This window comes from Raphanus sativus, chromosome 6, assembly GCF_000801105.2.
Source record: "Raphanus sativus cultivar WK10039 chromosome 6, ASM80110v3, whole genome shotgun sequence".
Classification (NCBI taxonomy): Eukaryota; Viridiplantae; Streptophyta; class Magnoliopsida; order Brassicales; family Brassicaceae; genus Raphanus; species Raphanus sativus.
Window position 1 is genome coordinate 8,859,040 of NC_079516.1, and position 26,401 is coordinate 8,885,440.

General features: G+C 32.3%; 6 protein-coding genes and 1 pseudogene across 7 annotated transcripts; 6 read left to right on the plus strand and 1 right to left on the minus strand.

Annotated features, from left to right (window-relative positions):
* Window positions 1-1,590: 1,590 nt before the first annotated feature.
* LOC108806777 (endo-1,3;1,4-beta-D-glucanase) lies at window positions 1,591-3,481 on the plus strand. The gene is made up of 7 exons (XM_018578970.2): window positions 1,591-1,811; window positions 1,979-2,000; window positions 2,403-2,529; window positions 2,636-2,726; window positions 2,794-2,883; window positions 2,974-3,074; window positions 3,155-3,481. Exons 1-7 carry the CDS (start codon window positions 1,664-1,666, stop codon window positions 3,293-3,295), a joined length of 720 nt encoding a protein of 239 aa, XP_018434472.2. The 5' UTR covers window positions 1,591-1,663; the 3' UTR covers window positions 3,296-3,481.
* A 654-nt stretch (window positions 3,482-4,135) lies between these two features.
* On the minus strand, window positions 4,136-4,966 carry LOC108807754 (uncharacterized). Its single transcript, XM_018580001.1, has one exon. The coding sequence runs from the start codon at window positions 4,964-4,966 to the stop codon at window positions 4,136-4,138; it is 831 nt and encodes a 276-aa protein (XP_018435503.1).
* A 1,754-nt stretch (window positions 4,967-6,720) lies between these two features.
* Window positions 6,721-7,489, plus strand: LOC108838916 (plant UBX domain-containing protein 12-like). The gene has a single exon (XM_018611779.2). It carries the CDS (start codon window positions 6,869-6,871, stop codon window positions 7,307-7,309), a length of 441 nt encoding a protein of 146 aa, XP_018467281.2. The 5' UTR covers window positions 6,721-6,868; the 3' UTR covers window positions 7,310-7,489.
* Window positions 7,490-10,247: 2,758 nt separating this feature from the next.
* LOC130496224 (plant UBX domain-containing protein 12-like) lies at window positions 10,248-10,943 on the plus strand (annotated as a pseudogene).
* Window positions 10,944-13,094: 2,151 nt separating this feature from the next.
* On the plus strand, window positions 13,095-14,551 carry LOC130496225 (dual specificity protein phosphatase 1-like). 2 transcript variants are annotated; one of them, XM_056988118.1, is made up of 5 exons: window positions 13,095-13,228; window positions 13,351-13,649; window positions 13,722-13,842; window positions 13,940-14,085; window positions 14,203-14,551. In XM_056988118.1, coding segments are annotated over exons 1-5 (612 nt in total). In that variant the 5' UTR covers window positions 13,095-13,226; the 3' UTR covers window positions 14,247-14,551. The 2 variants fall into 2 exon arrangements, with proteins under 2 accessions (XP_056844098.1, XP_056844099.1); XM_056988119.1 differs by having other exon boundaries at window positions 14,236-14,551.
* A 359-nt stretch (window positions 14,552-14,910) lies between these two features.
* LOC108809779 (short-chain dehydrogenase reductase ATA1) lies at window positions 14,911-16,451 on the plus strand. Its single transcript, XM_018581921.2, has 2 exons — window positions 14,911-15,332; window positions 15,849-16,451. Exons 1-2 carry the CDS (start codon window positions 14,939-14,941, stop codon window positions 16,268-16,270), a joined length of 816 nt encoding a protein of 271 aa, XP_018437423.2. The 5' UTR covers window positions 14,911-14,938; the 3' UTR covers window positions 16,271-16,451.
* Window positions 16,452-16,802: 351 nt separating this feature from the next.
* Window positions 16,803-18,974, plus strand: LOC130496226 (ribosome production factor 2 homolog). Its single transcript, XM_056988120.1, has 6 exons — window positions 16,803-16,959; window positions 17,061-17,264; window positions 17,801-18,046; window positions 18,124-18,366; window positions 18,465-18,530; window positions 18,612-18,974. The coding sequence occupies exons 1-6, from the start codon at window positions 16,891-16,893 to the stop codon at window positions 18,729-18,731; spliced, it is 948 nt and encodes a 315-aa protein (XP_056844100.1). The 5' UTR covers window positions 16,803-16,890; the 3' UTR covers window positions 18,732-18,974.
* Window positions 18,975-26,401: the final 7,427 nt, after the last annotated feature.

Here is a 26,401-nt window from a genome sequence, read left to right on the forward strand (position 1 = left end):
GTCAAAAGAGAACAGAGAAAAGAATGGGTAAAAGGGACAAAAACGTCCAACTGTAACCGAAATTGTATTGGAATATGCTTTTATGTCAACTCAATGGTGGATCTCCAATTTGAACCCTTACGTGGGTAAATTACTAATTCTCCCATAAAAATATTCAATAAAATTTTAAATTTGAAATAATAGAAATACTAATGCAACAGTACATCCATGAAAGATGATGGAAACATTTCTTGAATTAATGTAGCAGTACATTTTGCTCACATATATATATATATATATATATATATGTTTTGAGAGAGAGAGAGAGAGAGAGAGAGAGAGAAAGACACTTCATGCTATACATGAAGATGTAGGTCTGGGCATAAAATCCAGAACTCGAAATCCGAACCATCCGAACCAAAAAAACCTGATCCGTTATCCAACCCAAAATGTAAAAATATATGAACGGGTTTTGTAAGGTGGTACAAAAAAATTTGAACCCGAAATTTTATTAATCGAACCCGAACGAGTAACCCGAAAAATCCAAAATTAATAGTTAATATATATATATATAAGTATTTCAATTATTAAATTCAATATTTATGGTAATTATATAATAATAAATATTAAAATTTTAATAAATGCTTTAAGTACACAATTAGTTATAAATAAGTAATTTATAATTTTCCAATTAGTTATAAATAAGTAATTTTTAATTTGTTTATTGAAATAACAAGTCTACTCTATATAAGGCAATACATATTGCTTCAAAAAATTTGTTTTTTATTTCGGTTATATCCGAATCGAACCGATATAACCCGAAACCGTATGATATATGGTTATTTTATAGGTTTTAGGATGCAATACAATTTTGAACCGAACCCGAAGTATTATTATCCGAACCCGGTTCGTACTAATAAAATTTTAGTATGGAACTTAAAAACATAAATCCAAAAACCCAAAAACCCAAAAAATCCGATCCGAATGCCAATGGGTATTCGAACGCCATGCTTAGGAAGATGTTAAGTTTTACTTAACTTTTTGCTTCTTTTCGTAGTTAATAACCTTTTTTTCTTTTGAAAAGAGCATAGATATAACCTGAGAAGAACATTTTGTATTCAGTCTCCTAACCGGATTACTCAGACTGTTTTTACTTTCTACATAGAGAAAAGAGAGTGAGTGAGAGGTTCTTTCTCTCATTTTAGCTAAAGGAATGATTTTAAAACATGGAAACCCTCTCTCAATCATCTCTCTTGTGTAAATGGTATCCGGCAAAAGTGTCCAAGCAAGAAGTTATATAAGTGGCTCTGTTTGCTTCATAACAAATTGTTGCTTCTGCTGCAAAACATTTGCAATAAATCTCGCTTGTAAAAATTGGAAATTTTTCCTTTTCTAGAGACTTTGAGACAAATCATTATTCTAGACCGTTTAGTTGTTTCTTGACAAATATAACTCTGTGACGTTAGATCATGACAAAAGTCTCAACAAATGTGTAAAATAAAATGAAAATGTTTGACCGTTAGATCATAAACAAAGTGTCAAAAAATGTCTAAAAGCGAAATAAAAGTCCATTAAAGTGTCTTAAACCGCAACCAACTCTTATTTAATAATAGACCACAACAAACAAACACGTATACTAAGTTTGGTCGCCATTTTTTGTCTGAACCACTTTGAAGAACCAATAATGTTGGGACCTCAGTGCTGCGAAAACCCGCCGGTTCTTAACCCTCTCTCCGGTTCGGGTCATGTAGAGAAGCTAGGTGGCCTCGATGCCTACGTCTCTGGCTCTCCAGATTCCAAGAAGTGCGTCCTCCTCGTCTCCGATATTTATGGTAAACAGTACCCACTTTTTTATTTTGTCTTTTATCTGATTGAAAGTCGTTTGTTTATTTAGAGACTTGATTTGAGTAAAAAGTGAAAGTTTTTATTTGGACCCATCTGTTGATTTGATCATTTCTCATCTCTGTGTTCTGACTTCATCTTGTGTTTTCTTCTTCAGGGTATGAAGCTCCAAACTTGAGGTATTATAATACTTCTCCCCTCTTCATCAATATGAAGTATATATTAGTAGATAAGATCTGAATGTGTTACTGGTTGCAAGAATTTTTTTTTTGTTTTAAGACCATTTCCAACCCAAACCTATTTTTACTCTATAATTCCCAGAAAAATAGAATAATTCTTTGAACGAAAAAATAGAGTGACAAAAAAAAAATAGAGTGACTATGTTTTTACTTTTTCACTCCAAATAAAATAGAGTTACTCTATTTTTGTGGGAATTATAGTGTAGAAAATAGGTATGGATTGGAGATGCTATAATAAGCATTGAGTCAGTTGCGTTCTCTGCATCTACTTTGTTGTTTTCGGCACAACTGCAAATGAATATTTAGAATTATTAATTGTTTATGTAACTATGTTTTCTTAAGGGCGCTTGCGGACAAGGTTGCAGCTTCAGGATTCTATGTCGTGGTTCCCGATTACTTCTATGGAGATCCTTATGACCCCTCTCATCAGGAGAGACCAGTCCATGTCTGGATGAAAGACCATGGCCCTGTTCGTTCCTTATCCTTTCATTTTGGCAGTTTTGTTCCACTAGATATTATGTTACCTTGTTCTGTTCTTTTCATATGTGAAACAGTTCATGTTCTCTTGTCCTTAGGATAAGGGGTTTGAAGACACAAAGCCAGTACTTGAAGCCATAAAGAACAAAGGTATCACTGCCATTGGAGCTGCTGGGATGTGCTGGGGTGGTGAGTTTCTTAAACACACTCTCTTTTTTTTTATTCTGTCTCTCTTGTGTTGATAAATGATCTTCAGGAAAAGTGGTTGTGGAATTGTCAAAACAAGAGCTTATCCAAGCCGCTGTTTTGCTTCATCCTACTTATGTCACTGTGGATGATATCAAGGGTAAAGTGGTTTTTGGTACTTTTAAAGACAACTGTAACTGGTCTGGTTCCATGGTGCATGCCTTAACGATTTTATGGTTTCCTCTTGCAGGTGTGAAGGTTCCAATAGCTATACTAGGAGCTGAGGATGATTTTTTGACCCCACCAGCTCTCGTGAAGCAATTTGAAGAGATTCTTGCTTCCAAGCCCGAGGTAGAGCCTCTGCTTCTTCAGCGAGTCGACAAAGTTTTTATTAAGTCTTTAACTAACTTAACTTTGTCGGGAATGTGTAGGTGAGTAGTTATGTGAAGATTTTCCTGAATGTCTCACACGGTTGGACAACTCGGTACGACATCAATGACCTAGAGGCTGTTAAAGCTGCAGAAGAAGCTCACAAGGAGATGCTTGATTGGTTTGTGACTTACGTCAAATGATTGATTGAGAGAAGGCTCTATCTTACTTGAGTGATCACATTTGCTACTGTTTGTTGAATGAAAATAAGGAGAGAACTGATAAGTACAATAAAACTCTTGGGTTGTGTGTGTCTCTCTACTCTCTGTCATTGTCTAATAGACTTTTGAAGTATATATGTTGCTATTGATCTGAGTTTGGCCCTGTGATGCATGCTGTTTATATGATTGCAAAATTTTACCTTTTATCATCATCTTTATTTATATTGCAGTATAAAAAAAAGTTATCAAAAATATATACGTGGAGACTTAATTTTTTATCTCTTATGTTGCAAAAATGTTAGGGGAAAAGTAGATACTGCTGTAAAAATACATTTTCTTTTGAATCAAATTTAACATTTTTTTTTTAAATGATGAAATCGCTAAAGAACTATGAACTCAACAAGAATAAGTACTTTTTGTACCACCGATCAATCAATACTATTATTTATGTAGTGACTAGATTCAAGAAGGCTAACAAAAGAAATAAAATGAAAGAGCATAATTTTATTACACTGGATACTGAATACGTGAAGAAAGGATACGTTTACCTCTGGAATCTAGCTTTGGTGGGAACCCAAAAAGGCCTGGGAAAGTTTTTTCTCCAGCCGTCTCTTTCTCATCATCGTTCATGCAATTTATTCCAAAGCTTGTGTTGCTTAAGTGATAGATGCAGTTTGGTTCTTGTTATGTAAACAAGATGCCCGGAGACAAAAAGATTCAGCCTTAGAAATGAAAATGCACTCATCTCCGAAGTCTTTAGTATAGACAGCGTTTCCTTCGTCTATTCTCAACACAAGGAATATGTCTTGTGGGTTGATATCTTTAGACCATTTCACAAGAAAAGTCTCGCCTGTGTGTGAAGACTCCACCAAGTAGTGCTTCCATCCTGCAAGACCAGTCCGTGTACTTCCAGTCGAACTTTCTCAGAAACTCTTTGTCGAAAAACGTGCCCGTGCTCTTTACATACAGGTCTTCAAACACGCGTTGTTTCGGGTACGACAGCATCTGAATCTTTGGTTCGGTCACGTGTCTCCCAAGATCACAAGATGCAGTGTAGTTTCCTCCAGAAGCTGGCATGGAGAACATCCCATCTCTCTTGGAGTACATTACATGGGAGGAGAAGAAGCTGGGGTCTGTGATTCTGATGTTGCTCCACTTGCAATCTCTATGAGCAGGCCTACACAAGCTTAGCTGAGGTCCCAAGAACTTTACAGCCACGATGCAGTCTTCATCCTCGTCGGGAGAAGAAGAGGACATGGCTACGTTGGTTACGATTTGGGTTTGGCAATGGGGTAGAGTTACAAGTGGAGGCAAAGGAATGCGTTTTGGGTCTGTATACGATGCATAGGGGTCTAGGTCATCTTGAAGACACACAACCCCGTTTTTTAAAGTTGCTACCCAGCCGTGGGATGCTCCTATGGTTCCCATCTCTTTTACTAACTCCATAGGCACCTTCTTTTGTGTGCAGTCGATCAATTTGTCAACATAGCTGTAGATAGCTAGATATCCAACGTCGCCATCTCTCTGAGTAGTTCCACAAGGTGTTACTTTGAAGATGCAATTAGAGAAGCTCCGGGAAGAAACGGTGAGGTGGCTTACTCGGATGAGGGATAGTTTCGATAGCTTGAGCTGCCTGATCAGAAAATGAGACATGGCTGCTTTTTTTTCTTCTTTTGCTTCGTCATACGTTAAATATAAACCCTTAGCCTCCAAAATCTTATTTTCCTATTGTTACTCTAACAATAATCAAAGCGAATATTCCTTTCATTCCTTATAAAATATACTGTATCTATATATGGATTGAATCATATAGTATCTTTTTAAAGGGAAAGAACTTAAATCAATTAATTACATTATATTTCCTCCAAAACAAACGAAATCATTAAACATGAAAGCTAATATTAAATTATAATTTTATTATCACAATTATAATTTTTCCTAATATTAAATTTGCTTTAAAATTTTATGTTTTTATGTTTGTGGAGTTTAATATAACCATAATCAAAATACCAAAGTAGATATGAATTCTTATTTTTAGATTATTTAAAATAAATTTTAGTTTACCTTTCAATAAATCTAAGATATAAAATTATTTAGAATTTATAAAATATTTTAATTATTGTAAATATTGATATGTTTTCATAAGCTTCCAAAAATGTATGAGTTACTTATGTATGTATTTTCCTCTTGATCATCCTTTTATTTTCTAATATATATATTTTTTAAAAATGAACATATAATTTGATAAATATTATGATCCTACATGCACATTAAATTAAATGATAAATAAAATTAATTTGATTTAACTTAATTAGATATGTAAAATATTATATATTAATTATCAATTGGATTTTTGCCAAACCAAGCCTTGATACTTAATGTATTAGTCCGGCCACGTAAACCATAAAAATAAAAATAATTATATTTCAGTTTGAATTTGAAAGAATATATGTAACTCAATATATACTCACAATATGAGTGATTCGACTAATCAACATTATATCTAAAGTAATAGATTATATTAAAATTAAAGAAGACAACAACCAACCAAAATGCAAATAAAAAAAATAATCAAAATTTTAATATATTTTGAATAAAAAATATTATAGTCGAATTCAGAGAAATAAACGTAATCTAATATATCTAAATGATAATTAAATCGACTGTAAAAAAATCGACTAGATATAATATATCTAAAATCATAGTGTAATTAAAGTAATGTGATATTATTAATATAAATTATGCATACAAATTATAAATTAATGTAAAACTAAAGTATATAGCAGTCACTTATAATAATATATTTATTTTATAAATATTTATATCCATGCATGAGTACGGAAAATCACCTAGTTATTCTTAATTTCTCTGTTTTGTTATGAGTTCCTTGTTTGGGGAATGATTTAATTGTATTGATATTTGTAGTTTCCCCTTGGTCAGTGGCCAGGGCCATGCTTTCCCTGTATTTAGGATTTTGTTTTGGGATGTTTGGAATCTGCAGACTCTTTATTCCACCATTGAATCTTATCTTATAATCTGTCTAGTCTGATTGAACCAAAGAGAAAAAACAGAAACCTCAAAACGTAAAAGATGTCGTAGAGCTAAGAAAGACTCAAGACACAAGTTAAGATTTGTTGGACAACGAAAGCTCAATTTACAAGCAATATAGATTTTGTAAAATTTCCCATAATCTATATAGTATGGTGTATACAAAAAAGAAAAGTACTTACACAACAAAAGGGAAAATCAAAAACAAAAATAAAATGTCGAATATCCTTTTTTGAGCAAAAAGGGTGAATATCTATAAATTCAACTTCAGGACTTTTTCTTTTTTTGATCAACACAATTTCTGGACTACAAAACAGTAAATTTATTTACAATAAAAAAAAAAAAAGAAACGGCGTTACTCTCTCTCTTTCTCTCCACGCCTCTCTATATAATATAAGCTTCAATCGCGAAAATCACTGAAAACGCTCCTTCTTCTGCGCCTGAGCGCCTGAGCACCTGAGCAAAAAAATAAATCAGGGTTTTCTTTTTTGCGATTGGTTCCGATCGATGGCGAAAAGACTATTCGCGGTGCTCGAGTGCCAATCATTACTAGAGAATCTATCTCCCTTCGTCGATACCAAACGCCCACGAAACTCCCCCGACGCCGACGCCGAGAGTCCACCAACATGTCTATCTCCCAACTCGGTGATCGGATTCCCGGAGCTGTCCGAAGAGCCGAGGAGCGGTTCGGATCGGAGCGTTCTGTGCAGGCTGTGCGTTCGGTTACCTGACGGGAGGAAAGTGCAGAGGAACTTCCTCAGATCGGAGTCTGTCCAGCTTCTCTGGTCGTTTTGCTATTCGTTGATTGGTGAATCGGAGAGGAGGGAGAGGTGTTTCAAGCTGATCCAAGCGGTTCCTGGGGATTACAGGAGTCTTTATTACGGATCCGAGACGAGTTTTGATGAGTCTGGGCTTGATAACTCGTTGATCTCTGTGGTTTGGGTGTGAATAAATTATCTGTTTGTTAGTTTTCTCTTTGGTTTGAACAGTTTATATGGTCAGATCATAACTTTGTTTACTAAGTTAATTTTATTATCCAAAGTCTTCTGCTTTAAGAAGATATATATGAGTCTTGTCTCTGTTTCTATGTTGTTTTGTCGTTCTACTCAAGTCTTTGGCTTATGCTTCCTTGCCATCTCTTGCCGTTGCTCCTCTCCATCAGAAATATCATGATTGATTGTTTTGTATCATTGCTTTTGTGTTGTGCGGTCAGCCATTGGATTGAAAGATTGTTTTGCACAAGATTGCTCTTTGTACATTTGCGGGAGGATTTGGGCGCTATGGCTCCTTTCCTATTGTAGCAGGTTTTAAGATTACTATTTGCGCACTAGTTGCGGTACCAATGACAGGCATTTTTTTTTTTTTGAACACATATCAATGACAGGCATTAGATTTGTCATTCCATTGCTTATAGGCAATGTAATTGAGATATGGACGACTTATTTTTCTTTCTTTTTCTTGAAATGATTGCTTCTGTCTTCTTGTCTTCTGCTTTTATGTTTTTTGGCATATTTTCTATAGCAGCTGATAATATTCTTTTGTAAAAACATTTTTTTACTTTTGTGGGGAATATCATTTACAAAATCTTATTTTGACAAAAAAATGACCAGATAGATTAATAAATAAGCTTATATTTTGAAAAGCTCTATGAGTTATTCAAAAGTTTCAATAAAATCAACACTTTCCAAAATTGTTATCAGCGATTAGATATCCCATCCCCTAGTCTATATTTGAGAAGTGATTTGCCACATGTATTCCCTACAATCGTTTTCACAAAAAAAATTGTGACGTGGCTATTAAGATTGATGACATGTCATATGGTTAAATATGACATGGAAAATTACATTTAATGCTGATATATATTTTTGGAAATCTTTTTAAAATATGGCAATAACTCATATATTACATTTAATATTGATTTATATTTTTGGTAAACTTTGTAGAATATGGTAATAACTCATAAATCATCACTATCATAAATAATATGATTTATATTTAAGGTGGAGGATGTTTCGCATATCTATCCGGTGTTGTATGTAGATATCAAGATGATAGTTGTCAAGAAAATGTGTGATGTTCAGAAGTTGAAAGAGCTACTGAATTCTGAATGTAAGACTTTCTGGTACCTCAAGGGTACATCTGAGATTGGTTTTGTTTATGGAGACAAGACAAGGGAAATCGATCGACACCAGCACTTATGCATCGTTCGATACGACAGTTTCAGAGACGCAAGATGATTGGCCAAAAGAGGTCAATCTGGTACCTTAAAGGTACATCTGATGTTGATCTTGTCTATGAAGACAAGGATCTGAGCCTGGTTATAGGCTATTCTGATTGGTATTATGCAGGAGATGTGGACAGTAGGAGATATATGATTGGTTATGTATTTACTCTGGGTGGTTCTGTTGTGAGCTGGAAGGCGACTTTGCAGTCGACGGTGACTGTGTCTACTACTGAGGCAGAGTACATGGCATTGACAGAAGCTGTTAAGGAGGCGATATGGTTGAGAGGACTGGTCAGTGATCTTAGTCTTCATCATGATCAGGTTACTGTGTTCTGTGATAGCTTGAGTGCTATCTGTTTAGCCAAGGATCAGGTTCATCATGAGAGAACCAAGCATATTGATGTAAGATATCAGTTGGTGAGAGAAGAAAAGAGGATGGAAGTGAAGAAGGTAGGAACAGCTGATAATCCTGCAGATATGTTCACTAAGGCGGTTCCTCACAGCAAGTTAAAGCATTGTCTTGATTTGCTGAACATCTCAAGCTGTTAATCTGGCTCTGATGGGCATCTAACCCTAAGGGGCATCTGGCTCTGAGGAGCATCTGAGTCCGACGGGACATCTGACGTCTGAGTTCGACGGAACATCTGAGGCAAAGAGGGAGTCTGGTACATCTGTATTCTGAGCACAGAGAAGTGCATTCTGGTACATCTGATTATGGAGGATTCAAGTCAAGGTGGAGATTTGTTGAAATATGCCTTGAATCTGCGAGCTGAGTTATATTGGGCGATCCAGACGTCATGGATCGGGCGATATATGAAAGGGGAGTATCGATCGATAGACGTGTTGTCGTATCGGTCGATAGTACCCAAATCCGAGAAATATGGAAAGTTTCATTAAAGACTTTCTTATATATATATATCTAGGGTTTTACCCTATTGTGTAGCACGAATTGTACTCTGAAAATCTAGCATCCATCAATAAAGTACTCTCTTTACCCGTGGACTAAACCCTAAGGGTTAACCACGTTAAATCTCTGTGTCAATCCTTCTTATTCATTAATCTGTTAATCTATATCTTCTCACATCCGTCACAACAAGTTCCTTGTTTGGTGAATGATTTAATTGTATTGATCTTTGTACTTTCCCCTTGGTCAGTGGACAGGGCCATGCTTTCCCTGTATTTAGGACTTTGTTTTTGGATGTTTGGAATCTGCAGACTCTTTATTCCACCATTGAATCTTATCTTATAATCTTTCTAGTCTGATTGAACCAAAGAGAAAAACGGAAACCTCAAAACGTAAAAGATGTCGTAGAGCTCAACCAAGAAAGACTCAAGACACAAGTTAAGATTTGTTGGACAACGAAAGCTCAATTTACAAGCAATATAGATTTCGTTAAATTTCCCATAATCTATATAGTATGATGGTATACAAAAAAAAAGTACTTACACAACAAAAGGGAAAATCAAAAACAAAAAAAAATGTCGAATATCCTTTTTGAGCAAAAAGGGTGCATATCTATAAATTCAATTTCTGGACTTTTTTTTTTTTGATCAACACAATTTCTGGACTAAAAACAGTAAATTTATTTACAATTAAAAAAAAGGAAACGGCGTTACTCTCTCTCTCTCTCTCTCTCTCTCTCCACGCCTCTCTATATATATAAGCTTCAATCGCGAAAATCACTGAAACGCTCCTTCTTCTGCGCCTGAGCGCCTGAGCACCTGAGCCAAAAAAATAAAAAATTAGGGTTTTTTCTTTGCGATTGGTTCCGATCGATGGCGAAAAGACTATTCGCGGTGCTCGAGTGCCAATCATTACTAGAGAATCTATCTCCCTTCGTTGATACCAAACGCCCACGAAACTCCCCGACGCCGACGCCGAGAGTCCACCAACATGTCTATCTCCCAACTCGGTGATCGGATTCCCGGAGCTGTCCGAAGAGCCGAGGAGCGGTTCGGATCGGACCGTTGTTTGCAGGCTGTGCGTTCGGTTACCTGACGGGAGGAAAGTGCAGAGGAACTTCCTCAGATCGGAGTCTGTCCAGCTTCTCTGGTCGTTTTGCTATTCGTTGATTGGTGAATCGGAGAGGAGGGAGAGGTGTTTCAAGCTGATCCAAGCGGTTCCTGGGGATTACAGGAGTCTTTATTACGGATCCGAGACGAGTTTTGGAGAGTCTGGGCTTGATAACTCGTTGATCTCTGTGGTTTGGGTGTGAATAATAAGTCCTTTTTTTTTAATTGATCTGTTTGTTAGTTCCTCTTTGGTTTGAACAGTTTTTATATGGTCAGTTTAATTTTATTATCCAAAATCGTCTTCTGCTTTAAGAAGATTTGAGTCTCGTCTCTGTTTCTCTGCTATATCTTGTCGTTCTACTCAAGTCTTTGGCTAAATTCTATGCTTCCTTGCCATCTCTTGCCGTTGCTCCTCTCCATCACAAAGATCATGATTGATTGTTTTGTATCGTTGCTTTTGTGTTGTGCGGGTCAGCCATTGGATTGAAAGATTGTTTTGCACAAGATTGCTCTATGTACATTTGCGGGAGGATTTGGGCGCTATGGCTCCTTTGCTATTGTAGCAGGTTTTAAGATGACTATTTGCGCACTAGTTGCGGTACCAATGACAGGCATTTTTTTTTTTTCTGAACACATACCAATGACAGGCATTAGATTTGTCATTCCATTGCTTATAGGCAATGTAATTGAGATATGGACGACTTATTTTTCTTTCTTTTTCTTGAAATGATTGCTTCTGTCTTCTTGTCTTCTGCTTTTATGTTTTTTGGCATATTTTCTATAGCAGCTGATAATATTCTTTTGTAAAAACATTTTTTTACTTTTGTGGGGAATATCATTTATAAAATCTTATTTTCACAAAAAAATGACCAGATAGATTAATAAATAAGTCTTATATTTTGAAAAGCTCTATGAGTTATTCAAAAGTTTCAATAAAATCAACACTTTCCAAAATTGTTATCAGCGATTAGATATCCCCTAGTCTATATTTGAGAAGTGATTTTCCACATGTCTTTCCTACAATCGTTTTCACAAAAAAAATTGTGACGTGACTATTAAGATTGATGACATGTCATATGGTTAAATATGACATGGACAATTACATTTAATGCTGATATATATTTTTGGAAATCTTTTTAAAATATGGCAATAACTCATATATTACATTTAATATTGATTTATATTTTTGGTAAACTTTGTAGAATATGGTAATAACTCATAAATCATCACTAAAATAAATATATTCAAATATAACATTTTGAATTTCGAAATATTATATAATTTTACTTTTATAATTATAAAATTTTTATCATCTAAAATTTTCTAAATTTTCTGAATTTTTTAAAAAATATAAATCGTAATATCATTAGTTTCTTTTAGATATCTACAAATTATATAAATATTATTTAGTTTAATTTTTGATAACTATACAATTTTATATGAGTTTTAGTAATTTTATACAAGTTGATTTAATACATTTAACCAAATGAAATAGATAATCTTTTTATTTAAGATTATAACTTTATATATATACATATATATATTCTTAAATATAATTTAAATAAAATATTTTCACTTAATTTTATGCTTAATTAATTATATTTATATTAATTATTGTTCAAAATAATAAAATATATAATATTAATAAATTACATTTTAAAATATAAAATTGAACTTTTAAAAAATTTATCACTACACATGGTGCAGGAAAACACCTAGATTAATAGTTGTGACATGACTACTAAAATTGATGACATGTCTTATAGATTAATATGACATGGATAATTATATTTAATGTTAATTTATATTTTTGGTAAATTTTTTAAAATATGGTAATAACTCATATATTATATTTATTGTCGATTTATATTTTTGGACTTTTTAAAAATATGGTAATAACTCATAAATCATCGTTAAAATAAATATATTCAATTATGGCTTTTCAAATTTCGAAATATAATTTAAGTTAAAAATATTTCAAAAATATATACATATGTTTAGAAAATATAGAAATTAAATCATAAAATCAAATTAAATCGTAAAATCATTAGTTTCTTATATATATCTACAGAATTTATAAATAGTGTTTGATTTTAATTTTTGACAATTATGAAATTTTACATATTTATTTAATATATTAATTAAAATAAATAGATAGAAAAATCTACATAAGATTATAATTTTAAATATATACATGCACATTCTTAAATATAATTCAAAATAAACAAAAAAAATTTATCTTAATTTTAATGTTCAGTTAAATCAAATTTATATTAAAATATTGATAAAAAAGAAAATTTATAATATTAATAAAAATTAAATATAATTTATATTTATCTATTAAAAATATTTTAAAATTCTTTTACTGCACATGGTGCAGGAAAACACCTAGTAGATAATAATTATAAAAATAAAGTTTATAAATTATTATACACAATTTTTATTTTTTTTCTTTGGGGAACAGATATTTTACACTTAAGCCCCCCTTTGGACGCATCTTCCATCCCTCTCCTCCTCAAAAAAGCTGGAGAATTGCGAACTTCCCCTTTAGTATATCTCTCAGTCCCCATTTTCTCAGATTTGATTTCTTCTTCTCTTAATTGGATAATCCACCTGCTCCTTTCTACAATGTAAGTAACGTTTTCTAAATCCGCTATCGAATCCATCTTTTGTGTCAACACGATTTCCATAGTTGCAATCGTTTATCTCATGCTAAACGATGATTCAATTCCATTTCCATTTCTATTACCAGGAGTTGTAGAGACAAAGGGTCATCATCATCCTCATCTTCTTCTTCTTCACCAGCAACCACGGTTAACGAAGCCTATGTGAAGAATCGGATACAAGAGCTTGTTCGTCTTATTAAAGTTGCTCGTCTCTATAGACAAGACAATCTCCCTTCCCTTATCCAACAGGGTCTCTATCTCGGATCCTTCGCAGCAGCTTCCAACAAGAACGTACTGAAGTCTTGCAACGTTACTCACATCTTAACCGTAGCTACCTCCTTGACACCTGCTCACCCTCACGATTTCGTCTACAAGGTTGTTCCAGGTATAGTAGTGTAATAAAGGTTTCAAACTGTTATACACAATATGTCTTTTTTACCCGTTTTATATGTTATAGTTGTGGATAAGGAAGACACAAATTTGGAAGTATACTTCGATGAGTGTATCCATTTCATTGATGAGGCCCAAAAGCTTGGCGGTAGCGTTCTTGTCCATTGCTTCGTTGGCAAATCACGCAGGTTTTTTTTTACTCTTTTTTTGGCTTCTTAGATATTTGGAGCACACTTTGTTTAGTTTAGTGGCACTCTCTTCCGTGAATGATTTTGCTCCTTGCAGTGTCACTGTAGTTGTTGCTTACCTCATGAAGAGACATGGAATGACTTTTACCCAAGCATTGCAACATGTTAAGAGCATAAGACCCGTGGCTAGTCCTAACGCCGGTTTCGTCAGGCAATTACAGGACTTCGAAAAGTCTTTACAAGGTATGCCTTCTCTTCTGTTTCTCAACTCCCATGCAAACTACTTCTGTGCTTGAGATGTCTTTGGTGAATCTATATTAGATTGTAAACAAATATTTAATGACTAGACCTCTAAATTAGAGGTTCTTTACTTTGTCTTTATGGGGGCAATAGTAAAGGAATAGTTGAGTGGCCAGAACATGTAAGATTGCAAAGCAAAGTGTTGTGGAGGAAACAAGAATCGGTTGCCCACTGTCAACTGTGAAGACCCCACCAAGATCATACCTTAAAGAGGAGGAAACTTGTAAACGAAGCTTCATATGTTTCTTTTGTTCTTTCTCCTTTAACAACTTGATAAAAACTGTAAACGATTCTGTAAAGTTTCACTGTTTCATGAAAGTCATAGCCTATACAGTGAACTAAAATCAAAAGATAACCCAACCATATGCATCTTCATATTTTTTTTGATCAAATATGCATCTTCATATTATCACATATGTATATATATATACGTATAAGTGCTGCTGTATAAATAGAAAACTAGAGAGAGACGTTACATTCACCTCTTAATCTTACAAAAATTTATTGTACAATTCGAGTAGGATATACAAAAGTTCGAGAATTATATCATGTCATAAGGTTGTGGTATATAATAAAAATCAACCAAAAGTCCATATGAAATTTCTCACTCTTTGTTTTTGTTTTAATATTCTTCAAACTTGCCTTAACGCAAAGAAGATGGGTGAACTAACAAGTGAAAGAAACAAAAGTAGTTGAATGGAAAGTTAAAGAGCATGTCTAAAACAAGAAACATAAAATAAAGCGGTATAAGAGCAAAGTCGAATACCAAAACTCCCAAAAAAAATAACTGGAATTAATGGCAAACTTAAACAAAACATTAAACAACAAGGTAGCCATAATAACCGGAGGAGCAAGAGGGATCGGAGCTGCCACGGCTAGGCTGTTTACAGAGAATGGTGCATATGTCATAGTCGCGGATATACTCGATGAAGAAGGCGTCCATATGGCAGAATCTATTGGTGGCTGCTACGTTCATTGCGATGTGTCCAAGGAGGCTGATGTGGAGGCAGCAGTGGAGCTAGCCATGAGACGTAAAGGGAGGCTGGACGTGATGTTCAACAATGCTGGAATGGCTGTGAACGAAGGTAGCATCATGGAGATGGACATTAAGATGGTTAACAAACTTGTCTCCGTCAATGTGAATGGTGTCTTGCTTGGCATCAAACATGCCGCCAAGGCCATGATCAAAGGTGTGTGTTTTAGTTTGGTGTCCAATCAGATTTGGCAATTTAGCAAGTCTTAAGAGATAAGTATAGAAACTGAATATCATTAATCATTTTCGGTTTTGATTTAGATGTGTCTTCTTAAAAATATTTGACCAGTTTTAAAAGAATACTTAAATATTGATTTGGTTACATATGTTATTGAAATGGCTTTTTAGTTGTTTGTCCAGAAAATTTCAGTATCAAGCGTGTTTGAGACAGAAAATTATAAAAATGAACAACCTATAGAGAAGTAGAGAACCAATTATGATACATAAATAAGGCTAAAACAAAGAGAAAACAAGTTTTATCGGTATCACATAGTGATTACACTGTTAGTAAACAAGTTTTATATTGTTACTTTTGTTTCATTAATTACAGTTTTTTTAGTTTTCTACTATTGTGTTTTGATCGGTATCGTTCGGGGTTAAACAATATTGTGCAGCCTAATTTTTTATCACCAGACAGCTAAATTTAGTTTTGATGCATCTAAAAACACAAAAGGAGGAGGAGGGTCTATAATATGCACATCAAGTTCATCAGGGGTAATGGGAGGACTTGGAGGTCACGCATATACGCTTTCAAAGGGAGCCATTAACGGGCTCGTGAAGACAACGGCATGCGAACTTGGCTCTCACGGTATCCGTGTGAACAGCATCTCTCCGCATGGAGTTCCCACTGACATCTTGGTCAACGCTTATCGTACCTATCTTCACAATGACAAAATCGATGCGGCTGAAGTGACAAAGACTGTGGCTGAGAAAGGAAGTTTACTGACCGGAAGGGCTGGTACTGTGGAGGATGTGGCTCAAGCAGCTTTGTTTCTTGCAAGTGAAGAATCGTCAAGGTTCATTACCGGACATAACCTGCTTATTGATGGTGGGTACACATCTGCCACTACTACGATGAGATATATCTACGACTAATTTCCAAGTTGTTTTCTTTTCAGTATATCTGAAATGTTTTCTCGTCATAAAATAAATGTTCTCTAAAGATTTTATTTGATAATACCTTTGTCTCAAATTTGCATTCTTGACATGAAGCCAAGTAACAATCTACTTTGTTGTTGTCTTTTTGTTTTTTCAAATGAACGGTCAATTCTATTAATCAAGTTATCTCACAGTCCTAACTAAAGACCTGCTCCCTCTCAAGATCTTTTCCTGAAATTTTTTTGTATTCCTTCATTGTTCAAATTTTTTTTTTTTGAGCAAGTCTATGCCTAGACTTTCATGAATGTTTTTTTTTGTTTGTTAAACAATGTGTTAAAAGAATCTGTAAGCAATGTCCAAATATTAATTGCCTAAGAGTTTCATGGGCCGTCAATTCATTATTTGAAGTTTTGAACCTATCGTGGACCTACTGAAACCTTTGGGTCTCATCATATAAAACAAAGTATTAGGACCAAATCGAAATAAACATAATAACATAAGGGTCTATATTACAAATTCTATATAAATTGCTAGAACTTAAAACCCTAGAAGCGCTTATCGAAAAACCTCTTCTTCGTCTTCCTTCCTCGGAGCCCGTCGCTTTGTTGGAAGTCGCCATGATGGAAATACGAACTCCGAAGACCCACAAAGCCAAGCGTGTGCTCGAAAAGCGAGCTCCTAAGCTCGTAAGTCTTCTTCAATTCGATGCTGATTCTTGTATTGGTCGTATCTACGAAGAATCGGTTGAAAATTTCTCACTTTTGTATCTGATATTGGTTTTGTGTAGGTTGAGAATGGTAAGAAGACATTGATACTTCACGGAACTAAGACGAGCGCTACGCTTAGCGCTGTGTTGATGGAACTGTACCGTTTAAAGAAAGGAGGTGCCATCAAGTACTCGAGGAGGAATGAGAATATTAGACCCTTTGAGAGTGGTGGCGAAACCTCTTTGGAGTTCTTCTCTCTCAAAACTGATTGTAGCATTTTCGCGGTAAGCACATTTCATATAGTTTCTTGATTATTGTACATAAAGTTTGTTATTAAGATGATCTAGGTTCATTTTAAAGCCATCCTGCTACTGTCTTGTTTAGTCTTTACATATGTTCTTATGGGGTAGATTGGTAGAAGATATAAGCTTAGTTTATAATTGCGGCCCTGTTCGTTTGCTGGTCGCTAGCGTCAGCGACCAGAGTCAGCGATCAGCGACTGCGACTTAATGTCGCTGATAGTTGTTCGTTTGGAGTTCGCGTGTTCGAATGTAGCGACTGTTTTTTTAAAAAAAAAAAATTCTAATCGCACTATCTTGATCCCGCCGTTAGAATTTTTAGCGTCCAAAATTTTTAATCGCTGGTCGCTAGCGTTTGATCGCTGCGATCGGTCGCGGAACCCACGACCAGTAAACAAACAACCTTTGGTCGCTGACGCTAGCGACCAGCAAACGAACATGGTACAAAAGAATCAGAAAACTTACAATTGATTTGGTGAGTCCTAACATTGGTGTTTTTGGTGGATGTTGTTATGTTGCAGTATGGCTCTCACACAAAGAAACGACCTGACAATCTTGTGCTCGGAAGAATGTATGATCACCATGTCTATGATCTGATTGAAGTTGGGATTGAGAACTTTAAATCTTTGCTATCGTTTTCCTACGACAAGAAAATAGCACCTCATGAAGGATCAAAGCCTTTCATTTGCTTTACTGGAGAAGGTTTTGAGAATGTGCCAGAGCTGAAGCAGCTTAAAGAAGTCTTGACTGATCTGTTTCGAGGCGAGGTGAACTATGATTTCGCCTTTTTAAGGTTTTGAATTATAACAGAAGTTGAAACAAGTTGAATTGTTTTTGTCTGCAGGTTGTGGATAATCTAAACCTTACTGGATTAGACCGTGCTTACATATGCACAGCGATATCTCCAACTAAGGTTTTCCTTACTCACTGCGCTATTAAGCTAAAAAAGTCAGGGACCATCGTGCCTAGAATAGAGCTTGTTGAAGTTGGTCCATCCATGGACTTGGTTATCCGTCGTAATCGTCTCCCCAACGAAGGCCTAAGGAAAGAAGCTATGAAATCATCTAAAGATAAGCCCAAGAAGAAGGTACTTTTTAACATTGCCGTAGCTTTTTGCTGTCACGTTTCCTTAAAATTTTGATAGAATCGAACAACCAATGAAAACAATCTTTGTTTCTTATATAGGTCAAGAATGTTGATCAAGATGATGTACTAGGGAAGAGAGGGAGGATTTATATTCCTGAGCAGGAGGTAAAGAAAGAAAGCACATGAAAACACATAATGTGCATTGCAGATACACGAACTGATTTGTTTCAATCTCTTTGTGTGCAGGTTGGAAAAAATCCATTGCCGGATAAATCAAAGGGAGTGAAGAGAGAGCGAAGAGAGGGTAAGCTGAAGAAGAATAAGGAAGAAGGGTCTGCTTCCAAAAAGCTAAAAGAGTCCGAGTAACTCACAAAACCACTTGTGGCTGCATCAAACGACACTTTCGACGTCTAGAAGATGAGATGATATTGCAGTGTAACATGTCTTTTTTCTTAAAAGGGCCCATCCCAATGGACTCTTTCTACTTATGAATGTTTTCTATACGCTAATACTTATCGAGATAGTTTTTTTCTGTTAATTTTCTGCAACAAAAAGAATGTTAAAGAAAGAGTATTAAGAGATAAAGAAACACATTTTTTTTTTGTGTCAGCTCTCGATGCCTACAACCTATGAAAGCATCATATTGATATTTAACTGCCGTTTAAAATTTGAATCTCGTTTTAAAGAAATTGCAACAATTAAAGTTGTAAAAATATTGAAGTAAAAACAAATAGCAGATAAGAATACCTTCCTCACTGTTAGGGTGAATATTCTTATGTTCTTGTGATTAATTACTCCACATTTAGGCAAAAATAATTGGTTTTTAAGTTATAATAGAGTAGGAGGATAGCCCAAAATGTTAAATCGATGCTTTGTTGGTATATTTTTCTCTGCCTACTAACTTTTAAATGAAACTGACTGACCACCGTTACCTGTCTCCCTTCCACATTAGGCTTAAACCTTATCTGTAATTTAAACCTACCCCTATGGACTCTTTTTTAGTTTTATATGTTTTATACAACTGAAACCAAACGAAAAAAGTACAGCAAAAGTATATAGAGCAATACAATTATGCTGGATTAGAGCATATCAATCCATGAAATAACTTTATAAGATTCTAAAAAATATTAGTATTCTAATTTAGTTTTACTTTTATCTTTCAAATAAAACTGAACCAATGGAAGAGTTATAAATGTTTTATGGTTTTTTTAAGGAGACAATTAGCTGAATATATGTACATAATGGAAGTCTAAATTTGCGAATTACACATCGATTGACGTTAATGGTCTGTGTTATGCCTATTGTGGCTTGAACGGACGATTATACCCTTACGCCATGATGAGAAACCAGTTAGATACTTTGTTGTTGCATGGAGTGTAAAAGTCATTCTTACACTCTTTTTTCTGTAATTTTGTCTCATCTGACTACCTTTCTCCGGTACAATTTCTCTTTTTTTTAATGTTAACTTATCTTTTTTTACCTCTACTTATTGTCTTTTCGTGTGATACATTTTTTTCATTTCTTTCTCTCTTTTTCTCATTATTTTTTGTTTCTTTCATTTTATACCCATTCTTTTTTTCTTCATCTTTTTACGCTTTTTTTTCTTCTTCTCTTTCTCCCTTCTTTGAATATGTTCATTGATTCTTCGTTTTTGATAATATACAAAATTTTGAATGCCAATTTTCTAAACCTAACACTACATACTATAGAAATATTAATATACTTATTTGATCAGCAACTTAAGTATTATCTGTAGCGCATTAAACAAATCAATAATATAATACCAATATTTATAATTTAGTATTAGTTATTAATCTAATATATTATTTATCATGTAAATAGATATGTTAGCTACTAAAATTTAAACTAATGAATAAAACAACAAAGTTAGCGTGCAATAATCGTTATTATAGGTTGTTAATAGTTGATGTCATTTAAAAATATAGTAGCTGTTAACATAATTATTAGCTGTTACTTATCATGCAACACATATAATAACCATACATCTAATAATTTGTTTTACACAGTAACATGTTTATTAACTGTTAATTCTCATGTTGTCTTTAACTGGAACATATATCATATTTTTATGTGGTAAATGGTCATAGGCTAACGTTAAATTTACTTATCATGTGGTAAATGGTTATCGGCTATGCCTCGAATAATTTTAATAGTGATGATTTAAATATTAAATTTTAAAATTAGTTGAGAATATAAATATATTATTTAGCAAAAAAAAACAATAGTTGCTATCAAACTTAAATCATTGAGTTGGCTTATTTTTCTAATATCACTGTTTTTTAGGAAAAATAAAAAGGTTATATAGATTGGTTTAACTCGCTGGATAAAGTTATGCTTAGCTGGCTTCTTTCTTCGTTTGAGTGATATTTTAAGGACACTATACAAGGGTTAGATTATAGACTATAGGCATAAAATTGGAATCAAATTATTTTCTACTTATGAGAGGTAGTTCTTTAATTATGGTCACATCCAAGGTTATGTGAGCCAATTATCTCTTTCTTAAGTTCTTCAAATGATCTCTCAATTTTCTCTTCTTTTTCTATTGGTTTTGATTTTATAATATTGGAAAACTCTTTTGAGAAATTCTCTACGAAAATCCTTTACAATAAGGTTCATCCAATAATTTTGTGCATAGAAACAAATGGAATATGTTAGTTATTTTACTTATTATTGGAGTAACAAATTAATCCCTACGACAATTAAGGAGTTAAGATGTTGTCATTAATTAATATACATATTTTTATAGAAGAAATTAATAATATACATATTTTATTATTATCAATAATATATATACTTATACTGTAGTAATGAATTAATACTGGGAGTTGGGACAAATCTAAGCATGTATGTTCGGGTACCCATTTAGGTATTGATATTATCCATTCGGGTATCGATTATTCCAAATTTTGAAAAAAGATCCCACTCTGGTATTACAAAAAATCGAGTTGGGTTCGAGTCGGATTCTCCTAAATCGGATGGGTTCACTTTTTATATAAAATAACTAAACTATTCAATTCTATTCAGATATTTTATATCCAAACTACTCAAACTTATCTAAAATAATTTCAAAATCCTAAAATAGTCAATTTATATAGTTCAAATTGGTTATTTTTGTTCGAGAATAACCATATACATAATGTTATTTGAGTATTTTTATCCAAAACATCTATTTTCTATAAATATCTATAATAGCTAATATATTTGATTTACAATTTTAATTTTATGTATTAATATATATATATATATATATATATATATATATATATATATATATATGGTTGATATGTTAGGATACTCATTTCGTTTTTTTGTGCGGATCAGGTTCGGGTTTGGTTTTCAGATTTTTAAAAAAAAATTGTTTCATTAACCAAGTGGTGGTAGTCTAGTGGGAAATCTATTGGGCTTAGTGTACCCACATCAGTCATGGATTCGATTCTCTTGGGAACTAAATTATCATCACTTGGCCAGTCTGGACTTTGGTCCAAGTGGTTTACATGGTAAATCGTAACAGATTATCGGTTCACTCCCTGGCATTAGTCGGAAGGTATTCTAAACTCGGGTCAAGGAATGTGGTAGTCAATCCACTCTGTAGCACTAAGAGTGTTTCTCCCGGGACCGACCGGATCAGCCGATAGGGTTTATCAAAAAAAAATTCGTTTCATTCAGATATTTAGTCAGAATTTGACCGGATCAGATATTCTATTTTCTGGATCGGTTCTGGTAAATACTTTCAGATAAGGATATTATGTCCAGCCTTGGACAAACCTTCTCAAGTCGCTTTTATATTTATTTTATTACGTTGTCTGAGACATCATTATTCCCCTCCCTCTATACGCGTAGAACGACAGTCCATTTGTTTTACAAGTTTCGACTCAATGCATGCACGTACCGTTGTACACGATCGGTGGTCATTTGAAAACAGATTGACCTGTATATCTCCTCCATTGACCAAAATTTTAAATATACACCGAATTTTGTCAAATAAATTATATTTTGTATCTGTTAATAAAATTTCGAAGTCAACGACAAACACGCGCATATGTATTTATAAAATTGTAATGTAGATTTTACAGAAAGTTACAAAATAGTTATTTTATACTATAATCTAACATCTCACAGATTTTATTATTTAAATAATTAAAATCAACTGGTGTGAAATTAGAAACGGAAGAGTAAAATTGTACAGAAATATAGAAGCGACTTTTTCAAAATTAGAACACTATATTTTTGGGAGTGTCTATTTACACACCCATATATTTATTAAAAAGAAAGAAAAAAAACAAGATACAAATCAAGTTTTTGTCATAAAAATAGCATCAGAAAGAGAAAAATGACTAAAAAAAGTTAAAGGATAGAGTTGAAGAGCAAATATGAATTTATTATAACATTGAGTAATTAATTTAAGACCTAGGGTTTAGAGTTAAAGGGTGGAATTTAGAAATGTGTTCAAATATTTAAAAACAAAAAATAAATATTAAATTTTCCAAAACAAAATGTGCTATTTGGTCATTTATTTTTTTAGTGCTATTTTTGTGACAAAAACATAAAAAATGATATTTGAGAAAATTACCTTTTATTAAATATATTAAAAATAACAAATCTTGAATATTATAAACACAAATTAGATTTAAAACCATATATTTATTAAATATATTAAAAACAATAATAAATCTTGGAATTTTCATAGTTATAAGCACAAATTAGATTTAAAATTCAAAATCACTAAATTCATTCTCAATTAACCTTATAATCCTGCCTTTTTCCTGCCTTAAATTCTAATTTGCATCAAAATAGTTGTAAAAATATGAAGCAAAAAGAATTTTTTGCTGCCGATATAACAAGAGAAATAAACTTGACGATACTTTCCGAAATAAAGATTTATTCGCAAAACAAATTTAGACTCGACCATGATAACATAACCGCACGCTCAGACCAACAATGATCAAAGACTGTTGTGCAATCATTAGTTGTTTATTATCATGTGATAACAACAATTCGCACCACATTTTTTTTTTGCTTTTATGCTATATCTTTATTTGGAAATTCAGGTTCTCCTGTGAGCGTACAATGCCATGATTTTTTTGAGAAACTACTGTAAGAGGAGCAGGGGCGGATGTACATTATAAGCAATGAGGTCCCCCCAACTACTTTAGAAAACTTTTTTTTTGGTAGAAATGTTAAAAACTACTTTAGAAAACTTTTCAGTTATAATTTATAAGTTCTTTCTTTGTAATTAAAGTAAAAAATGGTTTCAAAAAAAAAAGTTGGTAAAAGTGCCCGGTTTGACTTGTTGAGAGTTCGATGCCACACATATTATTTTTGTGTGCATTTAATGTTCTGTTTAGCTATTGACACGTATTTTTTTTACCTCTTTTCCTATTAACATACTTATTTCATTTTCTATTATCTTTCTTCACTTTTTCCATATATTTTCAACTTAAGATTTTATTTTCCAAAAGTTTAGATTTATTTAACTGATATCAAACAATCTATTTACTTTTTATTAACACTCTAGAATTTACTTCTTCTCTCTTTTTTCCTTTTTATTTGTAACTGAAAATTTAGTTCTTTGTGATATGATAAGGAAAATTATATCGTATAAAATGACATAATATTACATATACTACTTTTATATATTTTAAATTTTAATTTATTTACAGTGTGTTATTATGATTAATAATATTAGTAAAAAAGTTTTTAAATTATATGTATATGTAAATATAATTTTACGAGTTGAATAATTTATAGTTTTATATTCACAGTTTATAATAATTCTACTTATAATATATTATTTATTTAAATTTTAAATTTGTGCCCCCATCTAATAATTTGTCTGGATCCGCACCGAAGAGGAGTATGTTATTTAGTATAATGGATCTTCATCGTTCCAGTTGTCATTAATATTAGCTATTGTGCACTATTATTTCCGCTATAAGTTTATATTTCACAAAGGAATTAAAAAAATAGTTCATAAATAACTGATATAAACTATTTACGAAGAGGGGTTATAGAAAGCTTAAAGATTTGATTGGTAAAAAACTGTTACTTTTATTATTTTAATTTAGAATATATAATGTATGTTTTTATTGTAATTGTAGATTTTATTGTTGTAAATTTACATAGATAATTTTTAAAACAATAAATATAAAATTCTAAAAATTTAATTTCCAAAGCCAATTTATTTTCTATCTTAAATTTGGATCTGTAGTTTTAAATTATTTTTTTAAGACACGATTGACAAATTAAAATTGTTGTAGAAAAAAGAGCTGTGAAAAGCACTCAGAGTATTTATCAATCACTCAGAGCTGTGTAATGCTGAGATCAAGACTTATTAGATCATACCTCAAGCAAGCTTAAAGCTTAGTTTTTTTAAGAAAAACGATATGTAAAAGCCAATATTCTGGATCTTTTGTATAGATAATAAATGATGATGAAAAGTATAGTGTATAGATAATATTTATAATTGTGGACAAAATTTGTTTATTTTTGCCAAAATATGTGGACAAGTTGTTTGTATAGATAATATAGATGATGTTGAAAAATTATTTATGCTCGTAATGATCCTTCCATTAGAAATGTAAGCTGAATACTTTGGGCACATAAACAAATACTTATATATTAGCTTAGATTGTGTGGTTCCACGTATGATGCGATCATTTGTGCTCTTTTCCATCCCTTTCTTTTATGTGTGTGTGCGCATTCAATTAATTAATATCATTAATATAACAAATTTCTTTGTCAAAAAGTATAACCAAAGTTCGTACCTTAATCGTATACTAATACATTTCTTCTCGAATATTTTAGGTACACTAGTAGCCTAATAACAACTATCGGTGGCTGGGAAAAATATGAAGCATAAATAATTTTATTTTGAATTAACAACAGTATCAGTATCCGGTTACCGAAATCAACCGACTATTTTGTAGATTCTAGAAGTGTAATATTAAATTATCTGGTGGCCAACAAAGATAATTAACATTGATTACAATATATATATATATATATATATATGACAATTAATGGTTTTAATAATTAACATTTGATTACAATTTATAAATCTTCCATCATTTTTATTTATTAATAAAATATAAATATTCATATTGACAATATAATAAAATTTTAGATTGTCTCGTCTACGTTATATTTTGACTTTTTAAAAACAAATTATAAATGATTAAAGCTGTTAAAAGTCTCATATTGTTTTTATGATCATTTGTTTAAACTTACCTTATATATTAAAATAAAAGCATTACAACATTTTACCAATGAAACGTGTCATCATTACAATGATTCTTAGAATCACTAGAGAATTAAGTTTTTTTTCATCTAAACATATAGTATAATTTTTATAAACTAATCATAAATTCTTATTAATGTATCAAAATGATATTTTATTTCTTTCTTTAAATAAAAACTACAAAATTACCTAATATGATTAATATATATATTTTAATTAATAATTTTGAATAATAAAGATTTGGTAACAATTTTTATATCCTTCATCACTTTTATTTAATTTATATTATTAAAATAAATTTTATAGTCACATTAACCACATAATAAAAATTAACAGTCATATTCAAATCGATTAGTAATACACTAAAAATATTCTCTATTATTTCCTTAAATAAAAACTACGAAATTGTCTACTATGATTAACATATATATGACAGTTAATGATTTGAATAATTAAGATTTAATAATAATTTTTGCATCCTCAATTTTTTTTAATTTATATAATTAAAATTTTAAACAATCACATTATTATATAATAAAATTTTATATTTTTTCTTATATGTTATATTTTGAAAATTTTAAAACGACTATTATTAAAAGTCTAACAATGAAAATTTTTGAATATTGCTTTAACTTTTTGTTATAAAAAGGTACAAATGATCATAAATTCATATAAATTTTTTTTGAGCAAATTAATATAAATATGAAGTATTATTAACGGATATTCGGATTAATATTTATTATATCTAATACCATTTAAGTTAAACTATATGGCATAT